The sequence below is a fragment of the Arvicanthis niloticus genome, chromosome 1, assembly GCF_011762505.2.
Source record: "Arvicanthis niloticus isolate mArvNil1 chromosome 1, mArvNil1.pat.X, whole genome shotgun sequence".
Taxonomy (NCBI): Eukaryota; Metazoa; Chordata; class Mammalia; order Rodentia; family Muridae; genus Arvicanthis; species Arvicanthis niloticus.
In genome coordinates, this window is record NC_047658.1 from 125,659,561 (window position 1) to 125,674,890 (window position 15,330).

At 42.2% G+C, this 15,330-nt stretch overlaps 1 protein-coding gene across 3 annotated transcripts in view; it reads right to left on the bottom strand.

Annotated features, from left to right (window-relative positions):
- Positions 1-15,330, bottom strand: part of Pcsk5 (proprotein convertase subtilisin/kexin type 5) — a 411,165-nt gene that overhangs the window by 211,780 nt on the left and 184,055 nt on the right. For all 3 annotated transcript variants that reach the window (XM_076918285.1, XM_034512925.2, XM_034512945.2), the window contains exon 9: positions 7,527-7,627. In XM_076918285.1, the coding sequence (XP_076774400.1) occupies positions 7,527-7,627 (101 nt within the window). The remainder of the gene's footprint in view (positions 1-7,526; positions 7,628-15,330) is intronic.

Sequence of the window (15,330 nt, forward strand, 5' to 3'; positions counted from 1 at the left end):
AGATATTAGTAGGTTTCCTAAGTAATGTCATTGGGTCCTCTTGTAAAGGTTAATCAATTGTTAGCATCCTGCATAGCAAAGAATACAGGAGCAGGCATGCAATTTATAATGTAAGGAAATCCATATTCACTGTTGTTCACTTTAAAAAGTAAACTGTCAGTCATTTATAACATTTATAAACACAGTGGTAGGCATTTTCTAAGGATTAAAAAATAATCAGAATAACTGCTATGGGAGTTGGCACACAAAACTCAGTCAATAATTGCCCAAGACATTTACCACAGTTCTCATTGCAAGGCATTTAAGCCCAGGGATATCTAGTCTCACCAGGTTTATGCTCCTTAGAATTCCTAGAATCCCATGGGAAAGTATCAAGCGTATTTCTGTAAATGGCATTGGGCTAACTTCAGCAAAGCAACTAGACCTTAGCCTGCTTTTCATTATTTTTCTCAAGATATATAATCTAATGCTTTTCCTAAATGTGGTATCTACAAAATACACATCAAATCCACTTCTCTCTCTCTCTCTCTCTCTCTCTCTCTCTCTCTCTCTCTCTCTCTCTCTCTCTCTCTCTCTCTCTCTCTCTCTCTCTCTCATACTTTAACCAGATTCCTTTGAAGCCATATAGAACATTCCAAATAGTATATCTGTTTCCTCCCACACATATTAGATGTGTGTAACACGAGAGTTTCCTGATGTTTGGTTGCTCAAAAACAGAATTTATTCAGTGATACAAGAAATAGAATCGATGATTGCGATAGCAGTAAGAACCATTCTTATTTGAAAATATTGTAACAGTAAAAATTGCATATTTTCAGTGAAAGATATTTTATTTATTTATTCATTCATTTATTAATCATTTTATTTGCTTACATTTCAAGTGTTATCCTTCCTGGTCTGCCCTCCACGAACCCCTTCCACCCTCTCCCCCACCCACCCACTATTACCTTACCCCTCTAGCATGCCCCTTCTCTGGGGCATCCTGACTCCACAGGATCAAGTACCTTCCTTACCACTGATACCAGATGAGGCAGTCCTCTGCTACATATGTAGCAGGAACTGTGGACCGGCCCATGGTTTAGTCCATGGGTTTGGTCCATGGTTTAGTCCCTGGGAGCTCTGAGGGGTCTTGTTAGTTGATCTTTTTGTTTCTTTTATGGGGTTGCAACCCTCTTCATCTCCTTTAGCCTTTCCCCTAACTCTTCCATTGGGATCAGTGGGCTCAGTCCAATGGTTGGCTGTGAGTATCTGCATCTTCCTTAATCAGGTGCTGGCAGAGCCTCTCAGAGGACAGCCATACCAGGCTCCTGTCTGCAAGCACATCTTAGCATCAGAATACAGCTAAATACAGCCAAGCAAAAAGAATCAGGTTAAGAATCCATTAGAAATTTCTGTTTTCAGTTTGTCTTTGCAGCAGTTCAAGTCTCCAACATGGTGCTGTTTGCTCGTCTAAGGCAATGGAAACACTGGCTAGCTCTCAAGACAATTCAAGTGAATGAGCCTGCTGACTAGGGCTTTTCCAGTCATAATGGACACCTTTGGAAGTCATCCTGTTTGAAACTGTTACTTAAGGTACAAAGTCAGGCAAGTTCAGGGAAAATTGGCTTCTATATAATTTGAACTTGAGGAGTGCTAGAGGACAGAGTGTATTGTCTGCGTGTATGTAGACATAACAAAGCTATTTTCATTCACAGTCCTGGCAGAAGGCCTGTGGTAACTGCTCCGTGTGTCTGGTTACAATTATTTCACTATAGGGAATAATCCAGGACAGTACATCCCTACCCTGTCCGCTCGGCCTCAAGTTGAAATGTGTGCTGCTTTGCTGTTCTTAACCCCCACAAACCTTGTCAATTCTTTCATGATTGCCTTTTAATTCATTCATCCTTCTCATGCCAGAAACCTCAGCTGAATTCCAAGTCTGAACTGCAGTATTACAGTATGCATGAAACTCTTAAGAGTAAACCAGGAAGCGTGGACGTGATGCCTGGTCCCTTGTCTTTGTGATTGCACAGCATCTGGGCACGTGTGCCTGGATGTTTCACTGCACGTGGGGTTTCTACATTCTAAGTGGAGTGAAACCCTACTAAAAGAAAGGAGTGGCTATGTTTTTTGCGATGCTACCTCCATAATCAAACACATCTGTGCTCCCCACCCACTGAACAGTTCATAGAGCTCAATGTGGCTCTTGGGAAATTTCTCAACAGAACAGTTAATAGTGAGATGTGTTTTTAATTAAGATGACAACAAAAAAGAAGATAAGGCTGGTTACAGGGTATCATTGTCCAGATGCTAATCCTGATATTTAGAAATGCTTGTGGCTAGTGAATCCTTCTTATATGATCTCGCCTGATTATGTACACTTCCTGGAATCTGAAGCTTCTTGTGAGTCTCTTTAACTCAGACCTAGCTTGTCACAAACTCCAGATATCTTCTCAGTAGCCTCAGGTATCTTACAATAAGTGGGTCATACATACTGCCATTCATTTTGTGTACATATCAATAGGATAGCGTGTAGGGAAAGGTAAGGCAAAAGACATGGTGGTTGACAAGACAGAGTGACAGAAAACCTGCACGGATGGGCTTTTCCAATTGCAAAAGCTGCAGATCATTTGATCTTCTGAGAAAAAATTATTCAGAGCTTTATTATAAAGCCATAGCAGATGTCGTGAATCATCCTTTGGCTTTGCCCAAGCTCTTCTTACTTGGGCCATCATGGGTCTGACAGGATCTCTTCTACTCAGGACCAAAGGTAAAAGGACTTCCCTTAGGAGCTCCCAGGGACTAACATAAACAAAGGAGTGACAAGTCACTAAGGACTGATTATCAATAACTAAAGGGTCAGAAGCATGAAAACAACATACATAAAGCAAGTAATTCTGCCAGTTGTCTTAGAACTCAGCCCTCTTATAGAAAGGAGAAAACATAGTTTTCATAGATGAATTAATCTGTGTTTAAGAATCAACCTTGTTAAAGATAGCATGCTTAGATGTCAAAGACTACTAATGAGAGCCCCGCCCCAGCTTGAAGCATCAAGCTAACAACTTGTATTTTCAACCATGTCTTATACCACCCACCATCATTCTCCCAAGAGTATATATATATATATATATATATATATATATATATATATATATATATATTAGGTTTCATGAATGAATCCTGTATATCTGCCAGTGAACATTTGCTTCCCTGGTGAGATTTTAGCTTTAATAGGTAGTGACTTAAAAAAAATTCAATTACACCCTACTCAATTCTGGATATACCATGTTGCCTTAAGGTTTTTCCTAGTGTTGAAAATAATTGTTATCTAAAAATAAATAAAGATTATACAGTATAATTCTTATTCCAAATGAGTTTAAGTTTCAATAGGAAAGTATTACACATGATCAGCACCACCATGATTATCTAAACAATCTAGAATATTCTACAGACTGTATGTCTTCCATGTGAACCTATATGATATATTCTAAAAACCAGTAGAAAAAGGAAGTAACAGACAAGTAATGAAGAGAACGTGGCTAAAGCCCTTTGGCAATGGGAGCATGTGTACATGTGTGTTTACGAGACACTAGAGCAGCCAAAGTTTAATATGTACCAGACACACACACTTGTTTATTCTCGAAGTTTAACTCTAAATGTATTAGGTTTTCTCAAAGTAACTTATTCCTTAGCCTGCTTAGCTTTCATCTTTCATCAAATGAAGTTTGCGGAAGAAGTTTTTAGATAATTTAAAACAAGGGTGCATGGCAGGGTCTTTCTAGCCATAACCTCTGTGTCTAAATAATTTCAGAAGTGCCTGTTGTACTCCATCCCTTTTTGTAAGTCACTTCTTATGTAGATTAACATTTCCTGATTGCTGGACGTATGTACATCTTCCACTCTTCCAATGAAGGATTCTTTGCAACGGTGAGCTCAACATTTGGATTTCATGTTGATGTTTTCTTTTTTCGTACTAGTAACTGCAGTCTAGGATTAGAAAGGGTTACCTCAAAATACGGTGTATTGCTCCAAACACTCTTCTGAATGTCAGTTCTCTCAATGGGATAAATTGTTTTACAGGAAACATCGTTTGCTGTCCCTCTCTTTACGCCACCATCTGTCCTCCGAGTCGAGAGCACTAGTGGATGCCGAGGTCTAGATGCCGATGCCTACAGATGCGGTGCCATCCTGCCCCACTTAGCTGACATCAGCTACGGGTACACCGCTTAGCAGAAGGAGAGGCCCACTCCGCACCGTGCTCATTCTAGCTGACCTTCTACAGTTTGACTCCATGACAGCATACCATTTTTAATAACGGCCTGCATGGCAATTAGTTCCCCAGTAATTTCTGAATCTGTATTCCCTATTCAATCTGCTAAGAACCATGAAGTTACTTTAAAATCTGCAAGATCCCAAATACTGGCATACTATGAAACTCTGAAAAATAAATGTGTCGAGAGTTCTCTCACATGAAAGTTAGTTTTTCTCCCCTTTACGATGATGGAGTTTTCAATTATTATTCATGTTATTTTTTTTTTGTCCTTAGCTGAAGCTAATGGAAAAAAGTACTGTGTCTCACATTCAGTAATGTGACTCGAATTCCTAGTGATCTCAACAAATCCCCAAGAGATAGGCAGGTACCAAGGAACCTGAGGGTTTGAGGTTTCCCCTTTGTCCCTATGCCAAGCACACACAGCCATATACTAACCTGGGAGGGTAAGACACATTTTGTTTTCTGAGTATAGGAGTAATGGGGCCATGCATTCAGACACGGCTTAGCCTGTCTGCTTGCAGCATGCTGACTTGAAGATTTAGCCTATCTGCTGTCTAGCAAGCTCTGTGTGAGCAGGCTGAACATCTGGAAAGGAGGTTGGCTTTGCAAGCAACAGTTCTGTCTGTTGCAGCTTCCTCTCAGGCAGTACCGTCAAACACCAGAGCTCACAGTTGCTAAGGATAAGATTGCAAGGCTGGGTCTCAGGAAGTGGGTAAAAAGCCCAGCATAGCCCAGGCTTAGCTGGAGAGCAATTGCACCCTCAGTACACTGTTATTTGAACTCCCCTCTGCAATTTCTTCCTTTTAGATAATTTTTGCCCCAAAGCCAACCCCAGTGCTTATTCTGGTGCTAGTTTAAGGCCACTCCTGACCCACTCCTAGAGAACTCAGACCTCTTTCCTGTAATTTTCAGCTTCACTTACAGGCAGAGGTTGGCCGTAGGTCAAATCAATAGAGTTACAGGGAGAGGCCTATTCCTTCTCATAACCATGACTGGTTATTTATCACTTGTAGGGCCATGATGGAACTGGCTTGTTACACTCTAAAAACACAGCGGTTTCCAGATAACCTGTATTTGGAGAATATAGGTTTCCCTCTGCTTATGCCCTTTTTGTCAGGAGCAAATATTAAAAAATTCTTGACATGGAAAAGTAAGGAAAACAGCTTCATTCTCTAGTGTGCTCTGCAGCCTCCAGATGACCTGTGCCACTGAGTGGGGTGTGCATGTTAGCTTCAATAGTATTTAAAAGAACTGTCATTGGAAATGAGATGGGGGCACAGTAATTTCTAAAAGAATAGAGACTCAGCTTAGTGTGTTCATCAGAAGTTACGATGTTGGGAGGCTAAGTCTGAGTCTGAGATTCTGGTCTTTATGTGAGTGTAAGGTGGTTCTAAATTCTGTTTTTTTTTTTTTAATTTCCCCTCAATATTTCATGGATAAGAAAATATTCCAGAGAAACTGCCTAGAATTTCAGGAGAAAAATACTCCTCCCCCCCCAAAGACCCTATTTAGAGTCCAGCAAGTTAAAAAACACAGATAACTAACTTCTGCTGCTAGAAAAATTGAGTGAAAAGTTGTAAAGTTGAGAATTTCACAGGATAAGGACCAGTTGTTTGCCAAACCTTTGCCCAGCACCTTAACAGACAGAGGATGTGTAAAATGACCTCACATTTACTATTGTCACCAAAGAACCCAAAGAGGAGGCTGGAGAGATGGCTCAGTGGTTAAGAGCATTGGCTAGTGTGTGTGTGTGTGTGTGTGTGTGTGTGTGTGTGTGTGTGTGTTCTGAAATGTTCACCCAACGACGAGGGCATAGGCAGTTGGCTATCCTGCCTATTGCACCAGATCTGGAGGTGGTGTTCCACTTCCTTTTCAGTGCAACGCTTTACATAATGCAGCCACAGTGTGTTAGGGCATCATTAACCTCGGTTCCTGTGTGCTTACCAAGGAGCTGGTTATAAAAGTCAAGGAGCCATTTGAGTACTGGGAACTAACTAGTCCATTCTAATGTCATGACCCAAGCTTTCTCAGTCTCATGTCTACTCCTTCCCACTTGCCAGTGCTGCATTCTAGGGAGTGCCTAGACAGAAGAGGAGGAATGCCAAGCTCATTTTGAGAAATGTTGATGTCCCTAGTCTTGGTTCTACTTTCTCAGTATCTTCATTCAGGGAAAGCCTCAGAGAACAGACCCTCAAATCCCCCACTAAAAAATGTTCTTGGACTGGATGTGTGTGGAACTTATAAATTTGTTTTCAGAAATGGTGCTAATTGTAGGCATGGCACAAAGACTTTAGGGATGGCTCAGTCACTTCACTGGTACAGTGAAGATGGGTACTTTCACAATATGTGGGATAAGAACAGACAGAAATAGCAAGAAATAAGTTTATCAAATAAATCTGGGTGTTAAATTTACAAGAGAACTAACTTTCAGATTCCTGGACATCTTAGCTTTTGAGATTGAGGAAAGAGATTTTTAAATCTGCACAAGGTTTTCAAAGAGCTATGTCAAAGGAACCCATTTGTTTTGAGAGAGGAGGAGGTGTTATATACAAACAGCTTATGAAGCCTTTTCAGAGGGCTTTAAACACAGTTTGACTAGAAGGGCCAGGCGCAAAGCTGAGATAAATGGATTGTCCTTGTCTTTGGGATCCTACCATGTGACTATGACATATCTTGTTCTATAGAGTCCATCTATGACAACGCTGGTGTCACAGAATCTAAGCTGCCTTGCTGAGCTACAGTCAAGGGGAACAGAAAGGGTGGTGTTACTAACTTTTCTAAGGCCAACCTGAACATTCCCAGACTAAAAGAAAAACCAACAGGACAAGACTGTTGCAGCCAACTGGCTAACACTGTGATTCCCAACATGGAGGAATCACACAGCCTGCTTTTTTGAGGATATATAGATCCCGACTCTCTCTGAACGAGTTCTGCTTGTTGTTTTGGTTTTTGTTTGTTAGTTTGAGACAGGTCTCATAATACATCCTTTGTTATGGATCTCACGCAGACATGGAACTTGTCATGTAGCCCAGACTGGTATCAAACTTGCAATCTTCCTGTCTCGACCTTTCAAGTGCTGGGATTGCAGGTGTGAGCCACTAGTCCCACCAACAAAAATGTATGAAAAGCCCAAATCGCTGAAATTTTAAACATTGGCATGGAACATTATCTCCTGGCCTATTGTGATAAAGACTACATATATGGGGGGCGGAGGGGAGGATGTTCTTAGATTTAAGGGCTTGTCACCAAAGGTAAGAAAGAGATCAAGGCTTACTTGGCTTCCAGGGCCAGAGCAATGATGCCAGCAGCCATGGGGGCTGAGGCTGATGTTCCAGTGTGATTGTCTGTGCATCGCTGCCTTAGATCAGTAGTGATCTGAAAGACAAAAGTGAAAAAAAAATTAGACCCTGAGGATAGTCATGGTCATAAGCAAGAAGTTTACTCACAAGAGGAATTAAAGATTAATTTTTAAATTTAATGCTTCCAGACTTGTATGACCGTTCATTTTCAAAGAATTGCCTATATAAACCAAATTTGACTGTAAATTGACTTCATTAAAACCAGAGCAGGACTGCTGTGAACCACAGCTCAGAACCTCAAGGTACCGCCTAAGAGTCTGCAGTGCACCCCGTCGTGTCCCGTCTTAGTTCTGCTCTGGATTGAAACGGAAGTCTTTTCAAGGACCTGCATTTTAAACTAATTAAATGTGTTGAATGAACACCCAGACACCAAAGCAGGTATCACAAGATGAAAGGATAAATGAGACAACTCCTGGTTTGTCCAAAGTATAACTGGGGAGCCAAGGTTTCAAACATAACGTCTCTGCCACCACGGTAGCCCTTGTTTGTGGACTTTTCTAGAATTCATTAAAAAAAAAATGTTGCATGGATGAATGAAGGCTTCCTCAAAAGTTTCACAGCTTCACAACAGGAAAACCAAGGGTGGAGCTCCTGTATCTCACACACAGTTAAGGCAGTGTCTGCTTGTACTTTATATGTAGGAGATTAGCTACTTTTCCATTTTTACCTTGCAATCAAATTGTGAAAACTAGATCATTTTATTTTCTTGGCTCGAATCCAGTTCACTTCTGCTCTGACTGAATTCTATTACCATCCAGCAGAGGCAACGGTTCCCAGCCTGTGTTTCATTATTGTCTCACTACGAAAGAAAATTAAATTTAAATTCTTCTTAAAAAGAGAAATTAAGTACTATAGAATATGACTTTAGAAACCAGTGTGATACTTCTCAGATTTTAAAAAAAAAAGTCTTCCCTCCTGGACAGTAATCCATTTTGTTCCCATGGGACTGATTTTGTGTTTGATGGGGAGATGAATCAGTGGGCTTGCTGCAGTCACTGGATGACATCAATAAACCTTTCTTTGGCAGGAAGACAAAGAAAGGTTTGGTCGCCACATATCATAGAGAAGAGAGCTGATGTGAAAGCCGAGCAGAAAGACAGTGAGGAGAGGCAGCCGAAAGCACAGCCTTTGTTTTTCTAAGAGGATTGTGAGATAGCCGAGCTTGGGGTAGGAAGCAGATGGATACCCGCCCGCACAGTCACCCCTACAACTTCCTTCTATGCCACAGGAGGCTGGGTGGAATTTTCCATCATGTTAGAGAACTAGAGAAGCGTCTTGGTCCACTCAGTTTCCCACAATGGAGCACGTCTATCATTTTTTCCCCGAGTTTCTTTTGACACGTGCAATGCTACCAGATTACCTGTCTCACATAACTATGAATATGGACACAAACGAAATGGGGGAAATAAATACGTAGAACTACAGAGACATGGTTATGTAGGTAAACAGAACAGGACTCACCTATATGTAAAGAAACTTCCTAGACCTTTAAAAAGTATAACATAAGTTAACCTTCCTGGCAATTTGTGTGTATGTAGTATTAGTAACCACACCACTGTCTTGGATCTCTAGGACCTATCTCATTTGCATGAATGGAACTCAGAATACCTAAGGCTATGCCTCCACTGCCCATCACTATTGTGCTTCCCGTGTTGGTGTGTTTGATTAAGAAGCACACCTAAGGGAGAAAAATCACTTAGTATCTTACTGATTGGATTAATTCACTTATTTGATGTTCTGAAACTTCATCTATATTGTAGCATATGACAGGGTTTCCTTCTTTTTTAAAAATAGTGACTAATACTCCATTGTGCCTTACTCCCTAAATGCCTTGTGTGTGGATAAACATTGGGCTTGCTTTCATGTTTGGCTGCTGAACAGTGCTTCAAATGTACACAAGAGTGCACAGCACTTCTGAATATCTGATGTGAAATGCTCTTGAATATAATACCAGAAGTGGAGTTGCTAGATTATTAGTTTCCAGGGGATCTGGGGGTGGGAAGATGTCTCAGTGGGTAAAACGCTATCTGTGCAAGCATAGTGAGCTAAGCTTGATCCTATAACATTATGTAAAGGTGGAAAAAGAACTGTCCCCAGCCTCACACATCATATGTGTGACCACAATGAATAACGTTTTAAGAAGGCATTTCTTCCCCACTTGAAACATAGGGGATTCTCTAGAGTTATTTTTCTAAGTTACTAGTCTCTGAGTCCAACTATGAATGTATCAGAAATGGCTTATTTCTCGGTCTCCCTGTTTTTAAGAGATGGCCTGGAGAGATGAAAATTTTCATATTTTACCTCATTCATTGTCACATTTGTTTGTGCAGGTGTTAATTTTTTCCCATAAATTGTGACTGGATCCAATCCTTTTCATGACATTCCCCTCCTTACTCTTCAGTCGTACAAGACATTTGCAGTGTGGGTCCAGAATAGACATGCCAAGTGTGTGCAGCACTTTTGAACATTACAAACAACTAGCTCTGGCCAAACACAAGCAAGGAACAGTTTATGATGTCAGGTCAGTAGCACAGATATGCCTCATCCTCATGTGCTTATATAAAGAGCTACTTAGGACTGCCGCCTAGAGACGCCAATGTTAAATGCTATCAATTTTGACAGTGCTGAGTGTAATTCAACTCAACATTGTTCTCTAACTTTTTTTCCAATCATTTGAACTAAATTGGTTGAAAGGGAGCTAAGCAGGAAGCTGATGGGACCCTGAAGGGGGAAGAAAAGAAAAACAAAGATACCTCCCTCCCTTCTCTGCTCTAAGTGAATTTCCAGAAGGGTCATTTCAATAGGAAGCTACTATCAGTGGGGGGGAAAAGTGAGGTGTAAATTACCAGGAGCATCTAAGGTAAGGTTCTCACTATGAAAACGAAGCAGAATACCAGGGAATATCTATGTCTATCTGCACCATGGAATGTGCAACCCAAAAGAAAAATGATGGTTCAAAACTGGAGCCATCAGGGATAACTCCACTTAGCACAAGATGCCAGAAACACGATGTTAAGATCTGCCAGTGCATCCCAAAGGAAAGTGGACTCCAGAGTGCAGCCCGCAACATAGGGTGGATACGCTCTGACTTCAGACTCCCTCGAGAATGTCTCAGAATTTGGTCTCCATCCCGGTGGCAGTCTCGCATGCTCCAAATTCCCTCAATTCACCATCCAAATCAGAAACAGAATTTGTATCCAAAAGGACTAAAGTTGCTCAAGCAAATATCATTTGCATCCATCACTGAGAAGGAAACTGGAGAGGGCACAGGCCCCGAGCAGATCAAAGCTATCCTCATGGGCAAATTAGATTTCCAGCCTCATAGGATCAGTAGCAGATGGGGTTTTGGCCTCCACCGAGTTAGGGATGTCATCTTTTCTTGGTGAGCCAGGCAGGGAGGGTATTGTTCAGCTGCAGCCAGGATCCCTGAGAAGAACCATCTCTTTCTCCCTTGGCTTTCATTTCCTAATACTTCACAGCTCATTATTGGAGCTGATTGGGCTTTTGATTGTTGCCTCTTGATGCCATTCTCCAGGGAATCTCAGCACAGATTGACTTGGGCCCTAAGTGACAAGTTTTACAGCAACCTCCAGTAAGTACCCTCTCTCTCCCTGATGCTCTGTGATCCTTTTTATTTTGGAGGTGCCAGATTGCCTCATACCTGTTAAGAGAGCAACTGAAAAGATATTTTTAAAACATGAAATGATTTTGCTGTCTGTTAGGCTAAACTCGTTTCTCGTGCTGGCTTGGATCTGGCTTGGAAATGTGTTAGGTGAACTGTTCTAGACACGGTGATTGGGGTGACAGGCAGACACATCGAACAGAATTTGTATCATTATTAAGCACAAGGATGTGGAACAAAGTCAGGATTAGTGAATGATTTCTGTATCCGTAGATGTCACCAGGATGGGTGTAGAATTCAGGGAAAAGGAATAATTCAAGGTAAAGCATCACTCTCATATTGCTAAGAGAACCTAGAAGTGTGACGTGCAAGGAATGCTGCTGCTTCTCCTAACAAGGATCCTGTCTTTTGTCATTTCTGTGCCATCATAATGTACAGCTGAGTTCCATATTGCAACAGAAGCCAGGTATTTCTTTGCTAAGTTGAAGTGCTTCCATTAAGCTCTCTTGGATTCACTTCATTTTACACTCTGAGCTTTTCCATTCATTTAGAAACACTTTAAGGTCACTTTTCTTTTGACCGTTCAATCAGGACTCCAAGAAATGTATACTCAAGCTGCAAAAGCTACACGTGTACTAATTTATGATTCAAGGATTCAAGCGTAGTCTCATAATTCCTACCTCAAGGCTTCCCATCAAAAGACCACCAGAACCAACTGGCACTAAGTGAGAGACTATGGCCACATGTAGCACATCCCACACACCCTTGGGAGGTTTGCAAGGAAGGTACTAACAGCTATGGAAAAGGAAGTTCAACAAGGTTAATGATCTTGTTTCAGGATGTACAGCAACAAAGCAGTAAGTGAGGAAGATATGAAATCCTGAACCAGCAATGTAAACAAAAGCAGTTTAGAGTACAGTCCCCTGTGAGGACAAGAGCCACAGAATCAAGAGCCACAGAATCAAACCTTCAGTCAGGGCAGAACAGCTTTGGTGTCCCAGGCTGCCAGCAAGCGGGGACAGCAAGCCTAATTCCCTTCATTCTTTGGTACATTCTGAGGAGTATGTGGGTCAAACTACTGAACACATCTGGTCTTGCTCTTCCGTTTACTTACTCTTGAAAAAGAATGAGATTTTCTAAACTCAAAGGACCAGAGATGACCGGGGAGGATCTGGTGCTCATAGTGACTGCATTGGAAACATGGTGGGGTGCAGGAGGAAGTTGGAGAGCTGGACTCTGCATGAGAAATGCGACTGCTCAGGAGCCTTAAGAGCAGAGGGGTAACGCTTCTACCTGGAGTTGGCCTGTGGCCACCCCTGAGATACTCCAGGCAGTATATGTGTTTTTAACACAGGTAAGTTAAATGATATCAGCAGAAGGAAGAAGAATGCTTATTACAGAAAACATGGCTCAGAGAACCTCTCCCAACAGAGTCACAAAGGAGCTCAGAGCCTAGACAGTAGGACAAATGACTTGGTTGGTGGTGGGTAGTCAAAGGCAGAACAGGTTCTAAAAGAAAGAAAGTTTTCTGGTAGGAGTGAACGAGCAGAGCTTTAGTCACACAACAGATCTTCTGGGGACGTCACAGAAGTAGTGAGGGTTAAAGACAAACCTTGATGGTGTGTGGTGGATAGCCCTAGCCTCTTGTTGTCATGGTAACTCCACTCCTGGGAGGGGCTGCGAAGGAGGAGTGAATCTTGTAAACCTTCTGTCCAATCAAATTTGTTAAATAAAGGCTACAGCCAGTGATTGGGCAGTAGAAGAGGAGTGGGAGGAGCCAGAGGCAGGAAAAGGGAGAAGAGGAGAAGAGCTGAGGAGAGGAGAGAAGCGGGGAGTTGGCAGTTGGTCGAGGCAGAGGGCAGTTGATGGAGGGAGAGAAGACGAAGAAGGCCTTGACCTAGGAAACCACAAGTTGTTAAGAGCTCTCATAGCCGGGGAAATAGTGTAGTTTAATGGTAAATCTGCCCAATCTAGGCATGCAGCATTCATTTGATACTCATTGACTTGTGTCGTTATTCTATGGACTCCCTATGGGCAAGAGATTTACCGCAACAATGGTGTGAATGGGTTATCACACACATACGTTTGTCAAGATTTTTCCATAGTAAGTCTTCACCTTACTATGATAAGTGAAGGATAAGTGTTCACCTTCCGGGAAGGAAGAAGAACATACCCTTGTCCCCAAGTATTTCTTCCTGTGGCTACACAGTCCACCTGTTCCCACTGACTGAGGGTTATTTTTACACGGACACTTATGGAGCTCCAGTTCCAGCCAACAGGACAAACTCTTCGTTCTCAAGTAGTTTCCAGTCTGGCATGAAAATCAGACAGTAAATGAAGAATGTAGACAATCGTGTCAAGTGAGGCTAAGTATGCTGGAAGCAAAACTGAGGAGAGGGGGTTGGGGGGTGGTGGCCCAAATTCAGCGAGCACAGAGGCACACGTCTTTGGAGGATGAAATAGGAGGGTACCTAGCCGAAGTGGTGCACTGGAAAGAGGTCCTCTGCAGAGGACCCAGCCCTGCACTGCTCATGCAGAGGCACAATCTTGGGTGTCTGTTGCGAATGCTGCTTCAGATTCGTGTGTCTAACTGAGAGAATTATGAAAAGAGTAAGGGCCAGAAATTCAATTAGAAAGAGCAAAGTAGTAAAATGTGGTGGAGAGCTGTTAAACAAACAGGAGGTAAGCAAAGCAACGTTGTCTGCACGGCTCCACATGGAATGGCCCCAGTGAGTGTCAGCGGCATGAAGGCACACTGCTGAGTGATGGGCTGGGGCTTTATTCTGCTTGACTGGAATCTAGGCTCCCTGACTGACCTGCTGTATGTTTTATTCCCCCCAGCCTTCCAAGTTTCTGTTTTCTCATCTGAGAATTGAACAAGATGATCCTCGTACACAGAGTTTTCAGGGTATCTTGAAAGGTTGCAGCTCACATGCAGAGTGCTGTATCAGGTTCTCATTAGGAAGGCCGCAATGTTATGTTTATGACATGTTATGATAACTGTAAATATGTCACATGAGATAGAGACTATTATGTACACAATTATGTTAAGAAAAACATTACTTCAAGTCATGGCTTTAAACCAGCTAGTCAGGGTGGGCTGGAGAGATGGCTCAGTGCTTAAGAGAATATGCTCTAACAGAGGATCTGAGTACAGCTTCCAGCATCTGGGTCAGGCTGCTCACAACTTACGGTAACTCCAGATCCAGAGGGAACCGACACATCTGGCTTCCAAGGGTATCTGCACTAATATGTACATCCATGCCCCTCAGAGTGCACATAAAAAAAGATAATAGAAATAAATCCTTAAAAAATTGTTTAGCCAGACATAACAGGTCAGAGCTTCAATTATAGCAGTTAGAGGCTGAGGCAGACAGTACATGGGTTCAACTTGGGCTAAAGGAGATTTTGTTGCAAACAAACAATAGTCATTTCTGATGATTTTTGCTAAGAAAAGAGCTTCTTGCTGTATTCTTGACAGTATGGGTGCTTCATTTGCTAAAATTTGCTGTCAGACCACCAAGGCTTCAAGTCTATGAAAGTAGGAATACAATGCCAGTACCCACTGTTGAATTACGGATATAAGACATCCCGGTATCCAGTTCTCACTATATTTTGAAACCCAGAGCTAGGTTTTTCCGCTTGCAAATCATGAAAAGACCTTTTGTCCCAGATATGTAAAGCTTATTTAACAAAGTGCTTTCCCAGAAGCAGATGAGAGATCTTTCCTGTCCCTTTAGATCCTCAGCAACTGTCTCAGTTCAAGTCACAGAGGTGCTCTTAGGAATGAAGAATGACAACTGTGCTTTTACCAGAGAGGCTGCAAATGTCAGAAGGAAACGAATGGCTTGGGGAGGGAGCTCAGTACAAAGAAGACACTGCCAGTCCTGTAGCACTCAATCACAGATGCCACTAACAGGATGCAGGCATCACCCAGGGACCACAGGCGTCTAGGTTCAAAGCCTGGTGGTGGCAAGGTCCTGAGCGCACTGTAGGCTTATTCATCATCCTGACATCTGGAAGGAACGGGGGGTCAGCTGGACCATAAAAATCTGATGTTGCTGCCAATTCCACTCATGTTCAGGCTGTTAACATGT